Below are 24,817 nucleotides of genomic sequence, written 5' to 3'. Positions count from 1 at the left end.
CACAGCTAGAGGGAAAAAACAACCAATCCTGTCCATTCCCAAAACTGAGATGGGGTAGTGAGACTTGGATGCATGTTAATTTGCACAGATTTTTGAAAAGCATCAACCTCCACTTTTTTGTATAACGAGTCAGTTAAGATCTGGAGTCTTGGGGAATTCCTTGGCGGTCCAGTGGTTAGGCCTCTGTGCTTTCACTGCTGAGGGCGTGGGTTCGATCCCTGGTCGGGGAACTAAGATCCCACAAGCCGCAGCATGGCCAATGAATGAATGAATGAATAAAAAAGATCTGGAGTCTTGGATGTATAAACTGGATTTTTCACAAAGTTGTTCACTGCCTTGTCCACTTCAAGCAGCAGCCAGGGCAAATTTTCAGCTGTCCAGTCTCTGTTCAACCATCTAATCCCAATAGACCCAAATATGTGGGGAACCAGGTCAGCTTTCAGACAAACCTTCTTCTGGTGGATAGCAAAAAGTCTCAGGAAAGTATCTGACAGCAAATTTTCTACCAGCCCTAACTGTAGAGAAAAAAAAAAAATTTTTTTTATAGGGGAAAAAATGTTTTCCATGTAAAGCATATTCTTGCTGAATCCATTCAGGTACCTTCCATTTTGAGTTTTAATTGCTTCTTTCTCAAAATTCAATGACTCTCCTTGAGGCTCAGGCCTTGGTTCTCTCCATGACCTAGCTACTACATGGAAGCGAAGCAGGCAGAGAGCCACTGACTTGGGGATCAACCCCCTGCACATGTGCACACCCACATGGTGTGAAGTACGCAAGGACATTCAGACTTGGTGGATGTTTCCAAAGACAACCACCATCAATTCCTCACCCCTCGGTCTGCACGTGCCCACTTCCCCATTTAGCTATCCCCCTCCTCTTGAGTCTGGGTTGGCACTGTGACTGCTTTGACCTACAAAATGCAGCCAAAGTCCTGAGAATTTTGAGACCAAAACATAAGAGAATTAACAGCTTCCACTTCCTTCTTCTGAGAAACACTCTGTCTCAGAATGCAAACACCATGTGTGAAGTCCAACCTGGCCGTGTGGAGAGGCCACAAGAGGAGAACTGAGGCCACTGCAGAGAGCCCACACCAACATCCAGGAACGGGAATGAGCCTTCCTGGACATTCTAGCCCAGTCCAGCACCTAGATGACTGCCGACCCAACCAACTACACATGAAACGGAAGAACCGCCCAGCAGAACCTAGTCGACGCCCTAAGTTGTGAGGGATAATAACAGATTGTTGTTAGAAGTCACTGCATTTTGTACGGTTTATTATGCAGCACACAGAAAAGTGAAACACACACTTCTCAAAATAATAAATCGTCACTGTGAATATATAAATGTTTCCCACTCCTTTCCTATCTACTTTCTCAGTTAATCCTCAAAACAATGGTAAATATAGGCTTTCCCATCGCAGAGAGGATATGTGAGGCAGAACCGAAACTCAAAGCAAGCCTCCTAACCCTAAAGCATGTGTCCTTCCCACCATGTCTCAGGAACTGAAACGTGTGAACGCTGTGCGGCCACCTCTCGGCTCCCTGCAAATCTGTCACTTTGGGCACCACGACTGCCACACATCTGCTTCCAGGGCTGCGTCGCTCTCCCAGCCCCAAATGCCCAGGCAATGGAGAACTTTTTAAACAGTATCTTAACAAAGTCAGGAGTCATCATTAGATGTCCCCACCATCATGAAAATCAAATTTATAAGGCAATATGGCAACATAATAAAAGCACATCTAAGAGCCTCTCGTTAGATTCAAGCATCAGATTAAGTACTGGATTAAATGGTCTCTAAAGTCCTTTTTATTCCAACAGTCTATGACCTGCCCAGCACTGTGCAACGCTCCTTGCTTGCACGATCCCATTTAACCTTCTCAGTAGATCTATAAGGCAGTGACTGTTTTGACCTCCGTCTTATAGACGAGAAAATAAAGCTTAGAGAAGTAAGAACACAGAACCAGTAAGTGGCAGGGTCAAAGCTCAAACACAGAGGTCTGTCAGAGCCACAGTCCACGTTTCCATCATTACAGTATATGGCTTCCCTCCCTTCATGAGGAAGACATGATTTTTTTTTTCTAGTCCTCTGATCAGTGGAGACAGAAATCCCCAATGTGAACATTCCAAGAAACAGTCCCTAACCCTGATGAGCCCTCCCAGCTGCGTCACAGGTCATGAGGTGGGCAGGAATCTACCTGGTATGGCATAAAACCAAGGAAGCTGCAGGTAAAGCCAGGACGCCCATCCCCACCCCGGGGAGCAGTCAGACACTGTCTGCTTAAATGCCTCACCCGCAAATCCGCACCAACTGTTCTGCAGGGTGTGTTTCTGAGTTGAAGCTCTAGTTTCCCCTTCGAACAAGGCCAAGCAATAACTCAGCAAAGAACTGCCCATAAGGATGACCTCTGGGTCATCCTTCACAATTTAAAAACTAAAACAGCTGGGCACCACTGGTTTCATAGCCAAGTAGGTCAAGTCTGTGCCCTTGCTGTTCCATACTTCCACACCCGATTTACCTTGATTCACCCATGGTAACGAACAGACTGATAGATTACCGGAGTTTTGACTCTTCCCTTCATTACCAGACACAGCAGTCAACAACTGCGTTTTAGGGTACTAGGTAGTAGGATATCTGGCTCAACAGAACTAGACAGGTTGGAATCTGTGGTTGGGGACAGAGGTCATTAAGAGATTTACAGAGCAAAGAGCTTGTCAATGTGATTGCCCAAGTTAAGGCAACAGTTCAGAGAATGTTTCACATCACACCAACATAAGACCATATTGGGCAGGTTAAACCTATAACAAACTCCATTCCTTCATCTAATATCTTAACACTAAGATGTTGTCTGCAAAACACAGAGTGCTGAACCTGGAAATATTTACAAACTGGGATTATTTTTAAAGAGAGCATGAACTAACAAGTATGTTATAGGAAAATTAACATTTTAATTTTTTTTCTTATAAAAACCAGATTTTCTATGTTTTGTATAAGAAACCAAATCATAAGTTTATCACCACAATTCAAGAAATATTTGACTTTTCACATTTAAATATTTAAATCTTAAGTAATAAGCAGTCAGAGATAAGTAGTGATTCCCCATTTATTCTGAAGTCAGACTCTACTAACATCCCTAATTCTGATAAGTGCCAAACCCACAGTAAGGAAGGATGAAAGGAAGGAGGGAAGAAGAAAAAGAGAAAGGAAACAAAGAAAGGAGGAAAAGAAGCAAGGGAGAAAGTGAAATCTATCCAACCCTGGGTATGACAATGACAATAAATGCCCCAAACCTGAAAACTCTGCAATCCATGGTTCCATGATCAGTCCAATAGCCAATAAATAAAAAGCAAAAGTTGAGACTGGCTGTCACAAAAGCCAAGAAAGGCAAGACAAACATGAAGGCAAACATTTTAAAGAGAAAGGAAAGGATATCAAGGACAGTTAAAAATAGTAAGAAAACCCAACTGTCTTTTTTGCAAAAATGAACAAGCCTAAAATTCATATGGAAATACAAAGGGAACCAAAATAGCCAGAACAGTCTTGAAAAAGAAGAACAAAGTTGGAGGTCTCATACTCCTTTTCAAAGTTCCTTCCTTTTCAAAACTTAATACAAAGTTCAAGTAATCAAGATTATACAATACTAGCATAAGGATAAACAGATCAATGGAACAGAATCAAGAAATGAACTCATGCTTTTATAGTCAACTGATTTTTGGCAAGAGTGCCAGAAAATTCAATGATGAAAGAATGAATGGTCTTTTCGATAACTGGTGCTGAGACAACTGGATATCCACATGCAAAAGAATAAAGCTGGACGCTTACCTCACATGTTATATAAAAATTGACTCAGAAAGGGTCAATGACCTATATTCAAGAGCAAAAACTATAAAACTCTTAGAAGAAAATATAGGTATAAATCTTCATGACCTCAGATTGGGCAATAGTTTCTTATGTTAAGACACCAAAAGTACAAGCAACAAAAGAAAAAACAGATAAATGGGACTTTATCAAAATTTAAAACTTTTGTGCTTCAAAAAATACTATCAAAAAAAAAAGAAAAAATAACCCACAGAATGGGAGAAAATATTTGCAAATCATATATCTGATAAGAGCCTTATATGCAGAATATGTAAAGAATTATTACAACTCAACAATAAGAAGAAGAATTTTAAAATGGGCGAAAGATCTGATGAGACAGTTCTCCAAAAAAAGATATACAAATGGCCATAAACACATGAAAAAATGTTCAACATCATTAGTCATTAAGAAAATACAAGTCAGGGCTTCCACGGTGGCGCAGTGGTTAAGAATCCGCCTGCCAATGCAGGGGACACGGGTTCGAGCCCTGGTCCGGGAAGATCCCACATGCCACGGAGCAACTAAGCCCGTGCGCCACAACTACTGAGCCTGCGCTCTAGAGCCCGCGAGCCACAACTACTGAAGCCCGCGTGCCACAACTACTGAAGCCCGCGCACCTAGAGCCCGCGCTCCACAACCAGAGAAGCCACCGCAATGAGAAGCCCGCGCACCGCAACGAAGAGTAGCCCCCGCTCACCGCAACTAGAGAAAGCCCGTGTGCAGCAATGAAGACCCAATGCAGCCAAAAATAAAATAAAAATAAATTTTTTTAAAAATCGTTAAAAAAATAAAAAAAGAAAATACAAGTCAAAACCGCAATGCAGTACCACTACATATCCGCTAGGATGGCTAGAATCAAAAAGACAGACAATAACATACATCAGTAAGGATGTAGATAAATTGGAGCCCTCATACATTGTTGGTGGTACCAGAAAATTATATAGCCATTTTAGAAAGTGTTTCAATGGTTCTTCAGAAAGTTTAGTTACCATATGAACCAGCAATTCCACCCCTAGATATATAATTAAGAGAACTGAAAACTTGTATATAAATGTTCACTGTAGCTTTATTCATAGTAGACAAAAAGTGGAAACAACCCAAATGTCCATCAACAGATAAATAAACAAAACATGTTATATACCCACATAGTGGAATAGTATCCAGCCAGAAAAAGGAATGAAGTATTGACACCTGTTTACAACATGGATGAAGCTTGAAAACATTATGCTAAGTGAAAGAAGCCAGACACAAAATGCCACATACTGTATGATTCCATTTACATGAACTATCTAGAATAGGCAAATTCAGAGAGACCAAAAACAGTAGTTGCCAGGGACTGAGGGGAAAGGGACATGGGAGTGACTGTTAATGGGTACAGGGTTTATATTTGAGGTGATAAAAATGTGTTGGAATTAAATATTGACAACAGCTGCACACTTAGCAAATCTACTAAAAACCACTGAATCAGACACTTTTAAAAAGTGAATTTTATGGTCTATGTGATAATCTCAATTTTAAAAATAGATTGAAAAAAATAAAAAGAAGAGATAAATATACAGAAGTGGGATGGGGAAACAGTAAACAGAAAAACAACTGGTGAGGAGATCGGAGAGTGAAGACCAACAACCACCTGAGTATTCTGTGGGTGGGGACTATGTCCCAGCCGCTTTCTCTCTCCAAAGTCTGGCACATGATGCAGACCCAACCAATGTTTATTGAATGAATGAACAAATGAACGAATGAATAAATGAGGAAAAGGGGGATGTTTGGAGCAGACAGCTACTACATACAGCAATAACTCTAACTCTAAGCACATCAATGTGCTACACTAAAAAGTAAATGACTTCTGTAAAGTAAAAACTAAATGATTGTTACTAAGTTTGCCTCTTCCCCCAAGGGGAGGAGAAGCCATGTAAGGGGTATCTTTCCCTCCGAGAAATGGGCTGGAGGCATTAGGTAATATTAAGAGCAAGAGACAAGATCACTTACAGAAATAACGGATGTAGTTCAGACATGCATGAACAAACAGTAAGTGCTATTTAAAGAAATGTCATGTTTATAAATTTCACTTAGCTCACAAGTTGTTTCCTTTTGTGAATTGCAGTACATTGGCATACAGACGCATTACTTTTCCTACATCATTACAACAAAATTAACTCAAGATGGAGGAGGGAGTCGAGTGTAAAAGAAAGTCTTAAATTTTCTAGAAAAAAGTATAAATAAATAATTCTCAGATCTACAGATGAAGCAAGAATCTACACTTAAAAGCAACAGTAGAATTCACAAAAGATAATAGTTTTGACTATAAAAATATGTCAAGAATTAAGACAAAAATTAAACTAAACATCAAACTAGGGAAATAAAGTAATACATTGGGAAACATAAAGGACTGATATTCTTAGCATGTATATAATTCATGATTATTTTAAAAGAATCTGATTTTGAAAATTGGGTGCCATTTTTCTTTTTCTCTCTTCTTTTTTTTTTTTTTTGGCTGCATTGGGTCTTAGTTGTGGCATGCAGGATCTTCATTGTGGCATGTAGGATCTTTCATTGCAGCGTGCAGGTTTCTCTCTAGTTGTGGCGCACGGGCTCTAGAGCGCTTGGGCTCAGTAGTTGCAGTGTGTGGGCTCAGTAATTGCAGCACGTGGGAGCTCTAGTTTGGCGCGCAAGCTTAGCTGCCCAGCAGCATGTGGGATCTTAGTTCCCTGGCCAGGGAGGAGACCCGCGTCCCCTGCATTGGAAGGCAGATTCTTAACCACTGGACCACCAGGGAAGTCCCAATTGACTGCCATTTAATGAGGTGTTAGGAACTAGAGCAGGGGACCAATTTCTGTAGGGAAATGAGTTTGAAGGTTATCTGTGGGACCACAGCAGATGTGGAGTATACATCAGACAGTTAAAGCTACAGCTAGGGAGTTCTGAGCTAAAAAGACATAGTAGGGAGACATCTGACACCAAAAAAGGCATTTTGTTCATTTCACATGGACTAAAGGAATGAAATCCACCTAATCCCCCATATTGTTACTAGAAACCTGTACAACTAAACCTTTCTACTCTAATCTTTTTATTTATTGTAATTACTATTATCAAATAATAATAATAATATTACTATTAGAAGATTCTGTACTATCTTGACAACCCAATATTTTAAAATATGTTTTCTGGGGCTTCCCTGGTGGCGCAGTGGTTGCGCGTCCGCCTGCCGATGCAGGGGAACCGGGTTCGCGCCCCGGTCTGGGAGGATCCCACATGCCGCGGAGCGGCTGGGCCCGTGAGCCATGGCCGCTGAGCCTGTGCGTCCGGAGCCTGTGCTCCGCGACGGGAGAGGCCACAACAAGAGAGAGGCCCGCATACCGCAAAAAAAAAAAAAATAATAATAAAAAAATAAATAAGTAAATAAAATAAAATATGTTTTCTTTGGAAATGCTCTTCTAGAAAATTCAAGTTTCACCCTGAGAACTGATTTTCGAGACAAGTTTTTAAAAGATTGGGCTCTGTAATGGTTTTTTACTGAAGGAAAGAGAGAGAAAGGAAGAAAGAGAGACAGAGAGAGAGAAAGAAAAAGAGAGAAAGAGAGAGAACTTAGTCCTTGGTAAAGTCATCCTTAGGTAAACGAAATGTTTCTAAGCACATGTTTCTAAGTAAATGTGTTCCTTCTCTCTCCTACTCCAGTAAGTATTACACGAAAGAGTAAGGGGGTATCATCAGAAACATAAGTCAACATCAGACACATGTGTCCTTCACTGGATGCATAAAAGATAAGGCTGAAGGGAGTTGATTCCAAGATAAGCCAGTAAAACAATAGTAAATATTCAGATAAGATTTTTTTTGAGAGGGGGAGAGCTTCTTTTGGAATGGACAAATAGACAAAGAATACACGTGAAGGAGCCTGTCTGGTAGTGAGAGCACCTTCAAAGTAATCCAGGGTTTATACCAGTACTGTAGTCAGAGCAGCTCTCCACTCGGGAGTGACTGGAACCTAAGGTGAAGAAAGCCTAAAAAGCAGTCAGAGTTTTTAAAAAATTTGTTTCCATTGTAGGTTTACGAAGTGAGAATGGCACTAAGTAAAAAAGATCTCTTTTAAAGTAAGAATCATTTTTACTTATAAGTGGCCAGTGTTATATGCAATGAAGTGTTTCAAGTGGCTGAGGAAATAACAAAAGCATTTTTGATCTCAGTTCTTTTTTTTTTTTTTTTTTTTTGCGGTACGCGGGCCTCTCACTGTTGTGGCCTCTCCCATTGCGGAGCACAGGCTCCGGACGCGCAGGCTCAGCGGCCATGGCTCACGGGCCCAGCCGCTCCGCGGCATGTGGGATCTTCCCAGACCGGGGCACGAACCCGTGTCCCCTGCATCAGCAGGCGGGTTCTCAACCACTGCGCCACCAGGGGAGCCCTGATCTCAGTTCTTATTCTTTGAGCTTCAAAAACCTATGAAATCCAGCCATTGGAGAGAAAAGAATGAAAAACTTACCTAGCCTGAGCTATCCATTTTCTTAGTGAACACTTTCACCTCCTGAACAAGTCCAACACTTCTGTAAACTGAGTTCCACCAGTAAAGAGCCCTCAACTTAAGCTGTATCACTGTGAATTCAAATTTATCTAAGTTACAGAATTTCACAAGGAAAAGCAACTCTACTTTTAGCTAATTACAATTAGCCAAGAAAACAAGTACATTTACAAAGGGTCAAAGTGGTTGGGAATTTGTATTCCACGTTCCCCCAGAAACAATGTTAAATAATACTTGAGCCCACAAAGGCTTACTGACCTCATCGTGTCTCTAAGGCATAAACACGGCAGGACCAGGCAAGGTCCCTTAGCCCGGGAGCAGGGTACACTGCTGCCAGCAGCTGCCTTCTCTGTCTGCTTCTCTCACCAACACATTGGTTTATTTTTTAAAATAATTTTTATTTATCTATTTTTTTAAATTATAGTTGATTTACGAGGTTGCGTTAATTTCTGCTGTATAGCAAAGTGATTCATTTATACATATATACATCTTTTTTCATATTCTTTTCCATTATGGTTTATCTCAGGATATTGAATACAGTTCCCTGTGCTAGACAGTAGGGCCTTGTTGTTTATCCACGCCGTATGTAACAGTTTGCAGCTGTAAAACCCAAACTCCCAGCCCACCCCTCCCCCAGCCCCACCCCGTTGGCAACCACAAGTCTGTTCTCTAGGTCTGTGAGTCTGTTTCGTAGATGGGTTCATTTGCAACACACTTCTTGAAAAACTACTCTTGGTTATACGCCTCCCATTGTTCACCAGCAATCACTCAAGACACTATTCCAGACAACCACCGCCACCTACTCTCCTGAAATTGCTCTGGCAAAAGTTATCAGAGGACTTCTAATCTCCAAGTCCAGCTATTTCTCTGAATCATCCAACTGACTTCTGACCTCTTCCTGTCGCTTTCAGCTAGCTCACTCTTTTCCTCTCTCTTCCACTCTCCGAACTTTCCCCCATCCCTTGTCGTACCTCTTGACCACTTCTCTTTCTCACTAGTTGATGCCTTCCTCTGTCCATCTTTAAATGCTGGTGTTGTCTCTATTTAGTCTACCTCTTTCTTATGGGGAGTCTCACTTATTCTCAGAATTTAAAATTGCCTGGCATGTAATAAGTGCTTTCACTGTTATCCTTCAAAACCCAATTCAAATATCATCTTCTATCCAAAGCCTTAGCCAACCTCCTCCACACTCCCTTCTTCCCCAGAAGAATCCTCTGTCACTTGTGTTCTCAAAGCACTTTATATAAACCTCTAGTATAGCAATCAGCAATCGGCAATCAGCATAGCCTACTCTATCTTTATAGCTGGTCTCCTGCACTGGACTGTAAGCCCCTCAAAAGAAGGGTTGATTTCACTGAATTCAGTAAGTGCGGCCACTTCATGATCAAGCACAAATCTATAGGTCAAGCACAGATACAGAAGACCTGGGGGATGTCAAGATCCATAAAATGTGATCTTTGCCACCTAGGAACTTCACTCACACTTAAGTAGAAAAGGCAGATATCAAAATCAATAACTAAACACCAGGAAGGGAAAATGCAATATTCATTCATTCAATCCATCAATATGTATCAGGTGCCTATTAAGTGCCAAGCACTGTATTAGGTACTAGAGATACAGGATAAACAAGACAGACAAGGAAAAGAGACATGGAATTATACTTTAATGATCCTTTAAAGTACCTGAAACTGCTTCTTCTATGTCAGACCTTTCTAACAAAGGATTTCTCATTATCCTACAACATTGGACTTGACTTTTTCGGTTGTTCCTTCTTAGTCATTTCACATATGATGCAACATTTATGGAGCAACAGCTTTTTTTTACATCCCCCAAAGAATCAAGTAAACAAATTAAGATGTATTTAATAGTTCTTAAGAGATTATTTTAAGAGGTAACAGAATAACATAACATAAACATCAATAAAAAAATTACACAGATCTTAAAGAGGGGCTAAAAAATAGAAAGTTAAAGAGTTCCATGATTATTCTTAGCTTAAATAAAAAAGAATGCTAAGGTCCAGCTCATAAATAACTATGCAATATGCTGGATTTAGGAAGGAATTTCCCTGGGGACCACATGTTATAGCTCAAATGTTGGGCAATACTTTCTTCTGTGGTTAAAGCGGACAATTATAAGACTTGAGAAGGTAATTCTCATAGACTAAATATAAAGTCATCAGAAGCTCATAAGCCAGTTCAAATCTTAGGTGGAGCTTTCACAATTTAGACCAGGTAACTGAAAACTGAAAGCAGATTAGGGCCTTGGATTCTCCAATCATAGCTTCTTTTTTCTCCTTTAATGCTCTTAGAAAATCTTCTCAAATTAAGTTGGCTTATCCTCTGGCACAGAACTCTGTTTAGGGAACACGCTCTTCCTCCCCTGACAAATAAATGAAGGAGAACCAACCCAAAAAAGTGGAATTTGAAAACAGAAAAATCAGGGCTGCTTCATACATCTGTCTCTGCAAACTTATTCCAACATGTCTAATGATATTTTCATAGGAAAGCACAAACCTATTAAATAGTGGTGGTCTGGGAAAATTAAGGCATGACAACACATAAATATCATAGTACAATTTTGTTCAAAATTCCCAAGCAGTGTCACAACACAGTGGCAACAGCTTTTGTGTGAACAACTTACTTGCTGCTAAGGATGGTGTCTAGCCCCTCTGGGGCTATTCCAAGATTAACAATCAATGGAAAGAGGTAATAAGAAGAAGATACCAGCCTTGGATAATCAAGAGATTATCAATCACGAAGAATGTTCACTATATATTTAACAAGATGAAACCTGCTTCTTTAATAAAAACAGTTTTATTAAATGCAGAGTCCTGAGCTCTGTGCAGCTTGGAAATTGTGAAGTAGCACTTTTCCACTACTTATCTCCCTTTCACCAAACAGTGAAAATATGATTCAATGTTGGAGGCAAACCAGAGAGATAGAGCAATATCTTAACTTTGGTTCCAAGTGTATAAGAGATTTGGCTGACACAGAAAAGTGTCACTCTCGTGCTATCAAGGTTTTACCTTCTCCGAGATTTCATAAATGGGCACCGAACGACAGTTATAAATGTAACCATAAAACTCCACAGAGGTTACTTAAGCTCAGTCACCTACAATTCTTGTCTGCCTTTTTTCTGACTTCTGTTGCCTTAAACAAAGAATCGAGAACAGGATTCTGTCTGAACTTTTAAACTTTCCGTAAATCCAAGCAAGCCATGCCTTAACTGCCTTAATCCTGTCATTAATGAACGCTAATGACTATTTACATGTTAGCAGCTTGTAAACGCTCCTGAAATTTACTTCTTCATTAGTACATCTTTGCATCTAACGCATTTCTTCAAAAGAACCTTAAAAAGTGAGCTTTGGAAACGTACTATGTTCGTGATAAATATGAATTTTTGTCACTTATACCTTGGTGTGACATACATCAATCCAAATAAAAACTTATGACCAAGTGTGTCACTCATTTGAATACATGCTATATGGACCAGTAAACACTAACAAAATACTCCTGGAAATTAAATGTTAAGTCAAAAGCAGAGCTGACTGTGCAAAGATTTCGTAATGCTGACAACCCTTAATTTTAGACTTTGGAAACAACACAAATGCAGATTTGCAGGTTGACACTCTAGTAAACACAGCAGGATCAGTCCTGGGTAACCCACTCATGTGGCATATTTAATGATCAAATAAATGTTCTACACTACTGAATTATAAAGGAAAGAAGAGTCTAGGACTCTGTTAAGAGTCTCGGCTAGCATTTCCTTTCCAACTTTATTTCAGATTTACCAACTGCCAAGTGTACTTTAAGCACGTATACTATTGGCAGCGCTAAGTTGCTGGGCAAGAAAAGTTAGGGCAACTATTGTCATAACTCACGTGCAAGCTACAACATTGTTCTCGAATTTCACTAGGTCAAGCCAAGCAACTTACACCCCAACCCTGTTTTGCAACACACACACACACACACAAACACACACACACACAAACACACACACACACACACACACACACAGATAAATTAGGTTTTAAGGCCAGAGTCTAGAAATCTTTTCTTACTCTGACTGTATATAAATAGTAAACAGTAAACTGACCAAGAGTTAGTTTGAAAAGCTAAAATCTTACTGTCTAGATCTGAAGATCTGAATTTTCACTGGATCAACCAAAGCTAGTTTCCCAAGACCAATTCCTAAAAATCTAGAAATTGTCTTGGTAGAACTAACATACATCAACTGTATGTATGTGACTGAAAAATAATTAGAGGACTTCCCTGGTGGTGCAGTGGTTAAGGATCCGCCTGCCAATGCACGGGACACAGGTTCAAGCCCTGGTCTGGGAAGATCCCACATGCCATGGAGCAACTAAGCCCATGCACCACAACTACTGAGCCTGCGAGCCACAACTACTGAGCCCGTGCACCTAGAGCCCATGCTCTGAAACAAGAACTAAGCCCCTGCACCACAACTACTGAGCCTGCGAGCCACAACTACTGAGCCCGTGCACCTAGAGCCCATGCTCTGAAACAAGAGAAGCCACTGCAATGAGAAGCCCGCACACTGCAACTAAAGAAAGCCCACATGCGGCAACGAAGACCCAACGCAGACAAAAATAAATAAATAAAAATATTAATAAACATTAAAAAAAATAATTAGAAAGGTTACGTAAAGTGTACATTCATAATGTTGCTTAGAAAGTTCAAAGGTAGCCCAGATTTCAACCTTAGTCATTTTTATGTATACCATAACACAGATATGGTTCTGCAAGCATCAACAAGGTATCTAATACGTGTCTGCCATTTAGAGTCCATTCTCTAAATGGAATTTTGTTTGTTTGTTTACTATCTTCATTCTTGCCCAGCCACTCAGTAACTTGGCATTCAAGCTGACTATTTTCTGTCAACTGAGGACCATACATAGGCCCCAGGCATAATCAACAAGCAAGCAACACAATTTTATCATGGACTATACGCCTAAGGAATCCTAAATTGATACTACATTGTTGGCATGTTGCAATTACCTAAAATAGCCTCAATTTTTTTCACAAACTGAAAGGATTAATACAAGAGAATTTAAATACAGATCAAATTCCACTACTGTAGAAACAGTATATAAGAAAAAAGATTCTAAGTCTCAAGTAATAACTCCACCTGTTTCTATGAGTCATTATATAAAAAAATTCTTCCACGTTAAAGAACTACAATACCTCCTTGAAGTCAATTTAATAGATTTTGTCAATATTTATAAAAGACCTTAAAGGTTTTTAATAAAATCTGGGTATTTATTTAAATAATTTTGGAACATGATACTGATTTCATATAAAAATAAAGTGAAGAGCCTAACGCATAGTTTACAGTTGTGTAAGATTATTATTTTCAATGCATTTTCACATCTGTTATAGCAGTAATGAACATTGTTCTCATGTGTCCAGTTTCATGAAATCACCCATATTGTGAAGTCCTTAAAAAAATTCCCTTGGATTTTTCACTTATTCACTACTTAGAGCATCACTTTGCATGTGGTAGGCTCCCAATAATTATTTATTAAATTGTTGAATTCAATGGGCAGACTGTAAGACCATAAAAGGCAGAAATTGCACTCTTAACCTAATTCTGTGCAGACCTTAGGAAGAAATCTTGCAGATTTTAAGTAGTCAACAAATGTCTACTGATGAGAAGACTGTAATTTAAATGTTCTCAAACAGAAAATTTATTTCTAGGAGACAGGTGAGCATAGCTATAAATGAACAGACTCTGGGATCAGACAGTCTTAGGTTCAAAACTTGGTTCTACCAAGTGGCACTGGGAAAGTGGATAACTCTGCAGGGTCTCAGTTTCCCCATGTGTAAAACTGATCCACTGATATTATCTGCCTCATAAAGATTGAATAAGATCAGGCATGTTGACTGACTGGCATGGCACCTGGCACTCAGTAACACATGGTGTTCATTTGGGTATGACTTGCCTTAAATTACCAGATCAAAGTAACATATTAGGTGTGTGGAGTCTTAGAGCAATTTGCCAGCCCTCTAAAATATTATATGCATTTTTTCCCTCCAAAAAGTAAACCTGTTTGGAGTGATCTAGACGACTGAAGTTCCTGTTAGTAATGATGATTTCCTAGTATATGAATGAAGCTGGGTTTGCAAACACTGCAAGCAACACACTGGTGTATTTCTGACTTGTTTCTGGTCAAGGCACCCTCTGGGAACTATCCGAATTAAAAAAAAAAAAAAAAAAGCACCTTTGACTGTCTTTCTAGTGATAAAACCATTTTATAATGCTTTTGGGATAAACGTTAAGTTGTATAAAACTGATAGTAATGCAAATAATACTTGTCCACAGCGATACAAATGAATATTGTTTGGTAGAGATACAATTGATTTCCACCTTATAGAAAAGATGACTCCAACATTTATACTTATAGAATTGCCTTACAGTACATTAGCAGTTTGGCATCTATTAGCAAATTCATTTCAGCATTCCTGAGTGTGTGCGTGCGTGTGTGTGTGTGTGTGTGTGTGTAATATCTGCTCTTCAAATTATCCTTTGAACCAATTTTATTATCTTACTGGTTTTTTCATGGTTTTCTCTGTAGTATACTGGGGAAAACCCTGGATTATTTGGGATTCAGAAGAGGTGAGTTCGACTCCCTACTCAACCAGTTGATTTATTCTGGCCAAGTCAAATACCCTTCTCCAAGGAAGAGTTGCCTCAACTGTGAAAGACAGAGGACTACACTGCCACATCTATTTATTTTCTGGAGCAAATAAGATAATCAAAAGAGGACTCCATTGCATAGAACAATATACATTTACATTATCATTCTGATTTAGCCACATAAAATCACCTATGCCCCAGTGTGACCAAACTATAAATTGGAAAATACCTAGCTGGAGGTAAAAGCCGCCGTGGCCCCTGGACAGCAGGAATCACACTACTAGTCCTGGGTTGCCTTGGCTCTAAGCTGATACTTTGTCACAATGAACTTATTAGAAAACTTGAATGTGATATCAAGAGGTATTTGACACGTAATAGCCTGGGTTTCCTTAATTCTTTGGGGATGATTTTTAAATAAGAAATAGGGGTAACTCAGATTTTGAAAGGAGAGCGAATTCTCTGGCTTAGGCAAATACCTGGTTTTATATGGTTTGGAGTCAGTGGTCAGATGGCCTGACATCCACTGATAATTCACTAGAGTAGTTCTCCTCCATGTTTCTGTTTCTTAAGAGTTCTTAGAAGAGACTAAAAGTATTGGAAAATACTAATGTAATTGGTCACAACCTCTTTTAAAGCCTTGCTGTACAAAGAAATATAACTTCCTTCCTGCATGAATCATATACCAAAGGCAATTGCTTTGCCCATTGTTGATTACCTACTGTAACAGAAATGGTTTGCTTGTGGAATGTTTACTGTTACCCTGTGCAACTTCTGAAGCATTCAAGTTACACAGATCCGCTCTGCTAGGATTTTCAGTGGAAGACACTGTTAACATTTAAATTTTTTCTCCTCTCTGTCCCCCTAAGAAAACTGCCACAATGTAGCCCGGGTTCTGTATCTTTTAGTTTTTATGTTTTCTTTTGGAAAAAAACAAAATTACAAAATAAAACATAAGATGTAAGTACTCACTTTCAAAATTTTTTGGAATAATTAGACAAGACTTTAAAATTCAGCTTTGTCTCATACCCTCTCTCCTTCTCCAATAATCTGACACATATTTTGATGAGTTTCTTTTTTTTAAAATAAATTTATTTATTTATTTTTGGCTGCATTGGGTCTTTGTTACTGCGCGCACGTTTTCTCTAGTTGCAGCGAGCGGGGGCTACTCTTTGTTGCTGTGCACAGGCTTCTCATTGTGGTGGCTTCTCCTGTTGCGGAGCACGGGCCCTAGGCGTGCGGGCTTCAGTAGTTGCGGCACGTGGGCTCAGTAGTTGTGGTTCACGGGCTCTAGAGCACAGGCTCAGCAGCTGTGGCGCACGGGCCCAGCTGCTCTGCAGCACGTGGGATCCTCCCGGACCAGGGCTCAAACCCACAACCCCTGCATTGGTAGGCGGATTCTCAACCACTGCGCCACCAGGGAAGCCCTTGATGAGTTTCTTAAGTCAACATCTCCAGCCAGAGATAAAAGCCAATATATTAAAGCAATGAAAGAGGTCAACATATTAGAATCACCAGTGGATTTTAAAATAAATTATAATTTTGCTTTGCTTTCCTGTTTTTCTTTCATGACTCTAATGAAATTTGCAAATCTAATTTTGTTCCCTAAAAATAAGGGGTATCTTTCTTAAACAGCCAGTTTCCCCACTTAGCTATATCCAGTTTATGGGACAGTGAGGCTGTTTTCTTCAAGATATACCTTTCCCAAGGCTGTTGGTTACCAGTTTCTTCCTGATACTCACACAGCTGTAGTTCCTGCAACACTGCCCACTCCCACCTCATTTACTATAGTCTCAACTCTCACCTTGCCTCAGGCAGAGTCGGGTGCTGTTTGAAGGGTCCGCTGAGGGCAACTACTTGCAAAGCAAAACCAGTTGGTACCTGTTGGTGGAAACTTGCACATTCATTGGGCTTTGTGCTTGTCAACCTCCCACTGCTCCACAAAGAAGCAGTGAACCAATTTTATCCTGCAAACCAGAAACAGGAACTGAACAGGCCTCTAACCAGGCCTCCAAAACAGGAAGCAAGGGACAGTCCCTGCAGCCACCAGAGGGGAACTGACTTGTAGCAGAGAACTCCCAGAAGGCTGGCAGTTCCAAGGCCACTGGTGAGACAAGGCCAAGTTGTGTGCCTATAATTAGGCTTCACCTAGAGGTGGAACCAACTTGAACTATCAACTGATGAACATATGAAGCAGACAAAAGGCAACCAAACTGAAGCAAGAAACCAGGATCCCAGGAGCCTGGGAAGCAGGACCAGTGGTGACAATCTGCAGTTGACTATCTGGGATAAGAAATGAGTGCTCTAAAAACAAATGTATTTTTGTGCTTTGGAGTTTTGTTTTTCGTTTTGCTTTTTTCCAATTTTCTAGTAAAGCTCTTTTTGGAAAATGTTAACTTTGCCTCCAAGAAAGCAAGAGGAAGCACAGTGTTCTGAGCTCACAGCGGGCAGGCAATGATATGCCAGCAAAAAGTCAACAGCCCAGAGAAAAACCATGAGTGGGCCTCCACTGGGATATTTTTTTTAATCCCTTCCTAAACTAGACTTTTTCTTTCTGAGTTTGCCTATGTTTGCTCTTTTGATAATTTTGCTAAGGCTTGTTTCTTGGGTGAAGAAGCAGTGACTTGAGGTAGGAAGGGGCTATAAGGTGGTTTAGACTAGAGGTTCTCAAACACTGCTCTGTTAATTGGCATGATAAAGTTTTCCTCCATCATGGTGAAATGGGAAAAAGAATAATAAATAATGCGTTTTTCCATACATTTACTGTATGCAAAAAGCTATTCTTTATTCTAAGGTTATGCCTTCCCTAATTCAACATAAAAAATGTGTTTTTAAGAAATCGTGGCAGTAGCTGGCTGGTTGTCAAGTTTTCTTTTTCTCTCTTTATAATACACTTACCTGGAAAGATAAAATGTTGACAAACTCATGTCAGTCTTCAATTTTTTAAAACCGGTTCATGGGAACCACTATTTAGGAAATACTGACGCCACCCAAGTATACTTCTCCCTCCAAGTATATGAGACAGTATATATGAAAGCCTCACTGGATTTAAAAGTAGAAAATGCAGAAGTGGGCTGGAAGACCCTCAGGAACTTCTCAGTCTGAGATAGGAGACAAAGGTTATGTTGGCTTTTGTTTTGTTATCAAATAAGACTGGAAATCCTAAGGAGCTGTGCTGGAAGCAAGTGGAACCAAACCCAGAAAGTTCAGATGCCTGTCCAGTGACATGGCCCAAATGGGTGACTTTTATCACAAACCCAAGTAAGGTGGAAACACTATAGAGCTGAAACTATAAAGGCTAAATTCTTAAAATTTCAGCCTCCATGTGTTTCCTTCCTGTTACCCACTGTTGCTACTGGGTGAAAGGCTGAGTAAGAGATTGCAATACAGAGAGCCTGCCTAAGAGAAAGGCCAGGTGATGTTCTGGCTAGGGGCGGGGAAAGGGGAAGCAGGCAGCCATCCAATCCTGAGCCCCCTGAGAGGGAGTGAGGTGGCCTTGAGCAGAGCACTGTCCCTGGGTCTTACATCAGCTGGAAGTCAAGCCCCATAAATAGGTTTGGAGGGGACGAAGGTGAAAGTGTTTATGGATCCCCTGCCTGTATCGCTTCCTCCTTTGCTGAGCATCCTTCCTCCTCCGTCACTGCTCAGCCTCCCTCCTCTCCCTAAAGCCACCCAATCCTTCCTTTGTCCCCTGCCTCACCAGAGCCCCTCTTCTCAACACCACCAATCCAAAGTGATGCTCCTACATCCAGCCAGGATGCTACCAGAAGCTAGATGAACGTAAAAGTTCCTGATTCTAACACAGGGAAAGATGTATTCAAAGTCCCAGTTTTAGGACTTCTCTGGTGGCGCAGTGGTTAAGAATCCGCCTGCCAATGCAGGAGACACGGGTTCGAGCCCTGGTCTGGGGAGATCCCACATGCCGCAAAGCAACTAAGCCCGTGCGCCACAACTACTGAGCCTGAGCTCTAAAGCCCACGAGCCACAACTACTGCACCCTCGTGCCACAACTACTGAAGCCCACGTGCCGAGAGCCTGTGCTCCGCAACAAGAGAAGCCACCGCAACGAGAAGCCCGCACAGCACAACAAAGAGTAGCCCTCGCTCACTGCAACCAGAAAAAGCCCACACGCAGCAACGAAGACCCAACACAGCCAAAAATAAATTAATTAATTAATTTTTTTTTAAAGTCCCAGTTTTAGGTTGGCAGAAACATAATTTCCTGAATGTTTAAACAGATAAATGGGTTTCACACTTCAAGTACACCGAGTTAAGAAGGCTTCTTATAGTCTAGTCCCAAATTTAACCACCATCTATAATACTATTTCTAAGAAAAAGTGTGCTCCTGGATCTAAGCAGCAACCTTGAATCATTTAGCCTGAACGAATGAATATAACTTCTTTATGGTTCAGTTTTTCCATAAGCAAAGTAGGGGAATAATAAAGCCTATACCAGCCATACTTCACAAAACTAATGTTCATTTTTTAAAAAATGTTGAGACCCTGCCAGTTGGGGTCTGTCTACCTGAATGGAATAGTTCTGTATCACTAACATCTGTATCACTGACATCTCCTAGCTTTTACAGAAATTTATTGCCTACAATGCACGGGGCTGGGAAGGGGTGTTGTTAGCTTGGCAACTGCCATCTCTGAGTGACAGTATTGTATATGTAAGTACAATGAATTTTCATAAAAGCTTTGACAGAACATTAGTTTCCTCTCAGAACGGGAATGAAAGAGAGAATGACAAGTGTAGTCAAAGAACAAACTCGATTACAGTTAAACGATAATCAAATAGGGAAAATCAGTGAAAACCTTTAACTGCAATCTATTCTTTAGAAAGATCCCAGTACACAAAGATAGCGGAAGCTTCTAAAAATGTAACCAAGCTTTAAGTTCTTATTCATTCTATTAAGCTGAGCTGTTCGAACACGAACATTCCCTTTTAAATGTTGAGGCCCTTGTTAAGTCCCTCTTGCTTACCATTCTATTGCAGATTGGGGTCACCTCTGAACCCCACTCCCCAGTTTGATTCTAGAGGCTATTTCCTGGAAGCCCAAGGCATTCCGTGTAGACCCTCACAACCAGTACTTGAATCTGCACTTCTCATGGACCCTGAGCTCCTGGAGGTGGCAACGTGACAGATATTAATACAAGCAGTACATTCATCTCTGTGGACTGAAGTGATTCTTTTTTTAATCAATACTGTCATAATTTTAAGGTATAGAATTTGAGGGCTGGAAGGAATCCTAGAACCCAATTATTACAACCCTTCTCTGAGATTTTAAATTACTTGCTCCAAATTAGAGAAGAACCAGGACCAGATCCAGATCTTGAAACTTGTTCCGATGCTCTGTCCCCGCACACCCTGCTGCCTTCCCTTTTCAAACATTCAGTATTACATGAGGGAATCTTAGAAATTTACTTCAATTTCCCCCTCTACTTCCATCCTTGGTCAATTTTATAGGCCGCTGAAGGAGACAAAGGGCCTCACTCACAATTATGTGGTTCAGAGCAGAGCCAGGATGAAAACTCAGATGGAACTTGAGGGATGATGTTCTTCCCACTATATCATAATGGTTCAACTTTCGAGTGGAGGTAGTGGATGCAGAGCAATAGTCAGCATGGGACCAAAACCTTGCCAGGCCTGTTTTTGTAAGGCCTACAAGCTAAGATTGGTTTTTCCATTTTTAAAGAGTTGGGGCAAAAACATCAAAAAAGAATAATACTTTGTGAATTACACAAAATTTAAATTTCAGTGTCCATTAACTTAAGTTTGACTGGAATACAGCCACGATGATTTGCTTAGGTCCTCTTTATGGCTCCTCTTGAGTAATACCTGCAGAGTTGAGGAGTTGTGAGAGGCACCTCCTGCAAAGTCTAAAATGTTTATACCATCTGGCCCTTTACAGAAAAATCTGCTGAACCCTGGTAGAGGACGAACAAGTGCTCTCTTAGAAATCAGAAGTCAAGTTCTACTACTATCTAACTTGGCCGCCCTCAGTTTAGAAAAACAAAGGGTTTGGACAAAACTGATACCATCCTTATTCGGTCACATCTTCAACATCTTCATGCTGAATGAGAAAGCTCAGAGATCATGTCACAGGCAGGGGTGAAACTTGGGCCTGCCCAGGTTGAACAAAGCAGTGGGATGGGACAGAGCTGGCCCGGAAACACTGGCTTTCCTAGAGCGTGTCCTCCTCCCCACTATTCCACATTGCACCTAGATGGCTCATAAGGTCCCTGCCAGCTCTCTGTCACATGAGTTTGATGCTTCCCTCTCTTGATTCTGAGAGTAAATCAGCCCAGCTAAATGCAGGTAGCAAGGGCAAAGCCGGACTTTTTAGAATCAGGCACCCAAAGTGAAATCCTCCATTAATCAGTTGTTACCTATGACCTTGGGCCAGTGATGGACCCCTTGGTTTTCTCATCTAAGAAGGATGCTAAGTACTTCCTTCACAGGCTTGTTTGGAGGATTAAATGAGATACATTGCAAATGTCTGGTCCCTTCTAATCTTTCTCTCTCCCTTCCCCAGAGACAGTATTTGGAGAATAAACAGTACGTGAGGCTTGTTAGGAAACTTTCAAATTAGCTTAGAATTTAAGATTACTTTTATAAAAAATACCCAATCTATCAATGCAATAAAAACAGGCTTATTATTTCACTGGGTGTTTTCCTCACATACCTTTCAGTTCTTTGAAACTTCTTCCAAATTATAATCCAAAAATAAAAGTGCTGTAATTTTTAGAAAAGTTATGTTTCTTGTTTAGAAAAGCAAGTCACACAAAGAACCAACCTAAAATATATTATACTCATGTCCAGTTATGAAGACCAAGACTGTAAAATACACCCGAACCAAAGTCCTAGTTTATTTAGTCTGGCTTCCTTAACATGAAGTTCTTCTTGTTCTTAAAATATTCAGCTTTGGCTGAATTCCAAGACTGACACAAGCCTACTTCAGGTGTTTTGAAGAGACTGAAGAGAATTAGAACTGGAAACAAGATTGGATTATAAAACCTTCTACGTGATCACAAATGCAAGAAACTTATTGCTTGAAACCACCATTAAATCAAATTTTATGCCTCCACTTATTAAAAAAATAAATACATATATATTCTCAACATTGGTTGTACAGGGTGCTAAAGGTTAATTTCAATAACATGCTTTCATCTCTAACATTTGCTAACAGATAGCGAATTGCTGCAGTCACTTGAATTGCAGTGACACTTTCTGAAATCTGTAATAGGTTGAAAAGATTTTTTTTTCATGAATTATTCTAGCAACCACTTTAATGGGCACACTTTAATGGCCAATCTAATCTTAGTTATTAAAATAGCATATTAGTGTTTCAAACAATGTTAAAATTATATACTTTCCAGCCCATCAGGGCATATGGAGTAATAAAAAACAGGCCTTGGTTCTTTCACCAAAATCCTAACAAAGATATCATACAAGTTTAGTGTAAATTACAAAGTTGCTTTTGGAAGTAATTACTTGAAACTTCAAATTGGTAAGAGATGGGAAATCAAACCACTAAAGTTAAGGTAAAGGGAGCTGGAAAGATCATGACACAACATGCAAATTCATACAGATCCGCTCTGCCTGCAGCTGGCTGAGTGGCAGAAGTCATGATTTCTGTACTCTCAAAAGTACACAGAAAAAATGAGGACATCATCTAAAACAGGCACAGGTATATATAGAAGGAAAATGTGGGCCAAACCTAACAGAACAGAAACCAAAACACTAAATGTAGAAAGGCTGATTGGGGCAAATATCTCGCAATGCACGAGATCAGAAGTTCTTTAAGAAGACCACACGCACCCCAGGGCTCCTGGTGGCTGGCAGTCAGACTCTCGCACAAATACACTCTCCCCAGAGCTGCGAGAGGCCGCCCGGAGCAGTCACGCAGCGCGGCTCGCTGCCTCTGAGATGGGGCAAGAAGTAAATAAGTAGGAAGCACGATTGCTGCCCAGAAATTGTTTTTTCCTGCCCAGGAAAGAAAACAAAAAACATTTTTCCCCCTGCGGCGGCCTGAGAAAAAGTGAACCCTGACCGCGGAGGATGGGGAAGGGGTTGCACACGCACCTGCATTGTAAAAACGGTCCAGCACCGCAGTTTCCCCAAAGTCCAGTTTCCCGAAATGCAGGGTCTCCAGGGTGGCGCCCACCGTCTCGCACGCCTGCCGCAGGCACTGCAGGGCCTCGCTCTCGGCCACCACCAGCTGCCCCTGGCTCGCTTCGTTGATGACATATGCCACCGTGGTCTGTCGGCCTCCTCCGCCACCAGAGTTGCCCCGGCACCGGGTGGCGCTGCTCCCGGCGGAGGCACTGGGACACCCAGCACCAGGGGCCGCAGCACTCTCCACGTTCCAGAAGCTGCCCGGTGGCGGCGGCGAGAGCTGGTTCTCCTCGCCCTCGGCGGCCGCCGCCGCTCCTCCCCTCCGGTAGCTGCCGCCCTCGGCCAAGGGTGGCACGGAGAAAGTGATGCCCTCGCCCGCCTCCGCGCTCATCTCTCCCGGCCGGGCTGCAGTGGCGGCGGCGTCCCCCGCCCAGCCGCACCGTCTGGCCAGCCACAGCTCGGGGCTGCTCCGCGCGCGCCGAGCTAAGCAGCTGCCATCCCGCGTCGCGCCGCGCCGCCGCCTCCTCTCCGGCGCCCTCTCCCCCGAAGGGACGCCGCTGCCCGGCGGCGGCTCGCCCCTCCTCGGCGCCTCCGTGGCCGCGCCGCTCGCCCGCTGCAGGGTGTAGAGTACAAGGGGTGGGGAACCGGGTTGAGCGGGAAGGGACAGCGCTTCCTTTTCTTGGCGGGCGGACAAGTCGGCAAGCGAACCTGCGCCGCGGCGCGGCTCAAGGGCGCCCCTCTCGGGGTGCGGTGCGCCCTGGCCACTCGGAGCGCGGTCCTGGCTCCTTCCGTGCCGAGCGCTCTGGGAGGGGTCGGGGAGGGCGCCCTCTGGGTGGGGAGCTACCTGGCCAGCACCTCACAGGCGGGCAGACTCCCTGGACCGCGTCCCGGAACAGCTGCAGCGGCCGCCGAAAGGATCCGCCTCCTTCCTCGGCGGCGGCTCCCCTTCATCTGCTCTATTTCCTCCTCTTTCCCCGGCCTCGTTTCTCTTCCGATCGCCGCGGCCGCTTCGTCCTGGCACCAGCCTGGCCGCTCCAGTCTCACCGCTCCTTGCAGCCGCTCGCCCAGTCGGCCACCGGCTTCTTGGCCGCCCACTCGTCTCGGCACGGAGAGTCAGGGCCCGCCCCGGGGGAGGGCGCTGCTGGGAAGCTCGAGTCGGGACTAAACCGACTGCGCCGCGGCTCCCGGACCTCAACCCAGCCCCGAGCGCCGCCCGGGGCCAAGGTTCTACACCGTCACCTACCGGGCCCCCCACCCAAGAAGGCCTGGAGTAGGCAAAAGCCCGGAGCGCACGCGACGACAGGATGGCGCAAAAAAAGTCTCTCGCGAATACTCGGGTCTTCAGAGCCAGCGCAGGAGGCATTTGCAGCGTTCCCCTTGGCCAGGGCGCCCCCCTCCGGCCCCAGCCGGCCTCGCTCGGCAGCGCGGTCCGGTCACGCGTGCGGCGCTGGCAGGACTAGGGCAGCATCTGGAGGCCAGCATTGCGCGAGGCGGGAAGACTTCAACTACAGTCCTGCAGCCGGCCTGAACTGGAGGGTGGTTTATTGGTGACAGTGGCTCTCCGCAAGTGGCAGGCTAAATTTATCGGGTCTGCCCTGGTACTTTTCATTTTCAAATTTTCTATAGCTCTGCTATCATGAATAATTGATTAGCTCCAAGTGCTGAACGGTATAGCGTTCCC

General features: G+C 42.4%; 1 protein-coding gene across 4 annotated transcripts in view; it reads right to left on the bottom strand.

Moving 5' to 3' along the window:
* Positions 1-24,323, bottom strand: part of MAP3K5 (mitogen-activated protein kinase kinase kinase 5) — a 232,293-nt gene extending 207,970 nt beyond the window's left edge. For 2 of the 4 annotated variants that reach the window (XM_024122625.3, XM_028494403.2), the window contains exon 1: positions 23,104-24,322. In XM_024122625.3, the coding sequence (XP_023978393.1) occupies positions 23,104-23,527 (424 nt within the window). In that variant the 5' untranslated portion in view covers positions 23,528-24,322. Of the gene's footprint in view, positions 1-23,103 lie in introns of all 4 variants that reach the window. The other 2 variants (XM_028494405.2, XM_024122626.3) reach the window with 2 other exon arrangements.
* Between the last annotated feature and the right edge of the window lie 494 nt (positions 24,324-24,817).

Source organism: Physeter macrocephalus, chromosome 10 (genome assembly GCF_002837175.3).
Source record: "Physeter macrocephalus isolate SW-GA chromosome 10, ASM283717v5, whole genome shotgun sequence".
Lineage (NCBI taxonomy): Eukaryota > Metazoa > Chordata > Mammalia > Artiodactyla > Physeteridae > Physeter > Physeter macrocephalus.
This window is presented reverse-complemented; position numbering and strand designations above follow the sequence as displayed.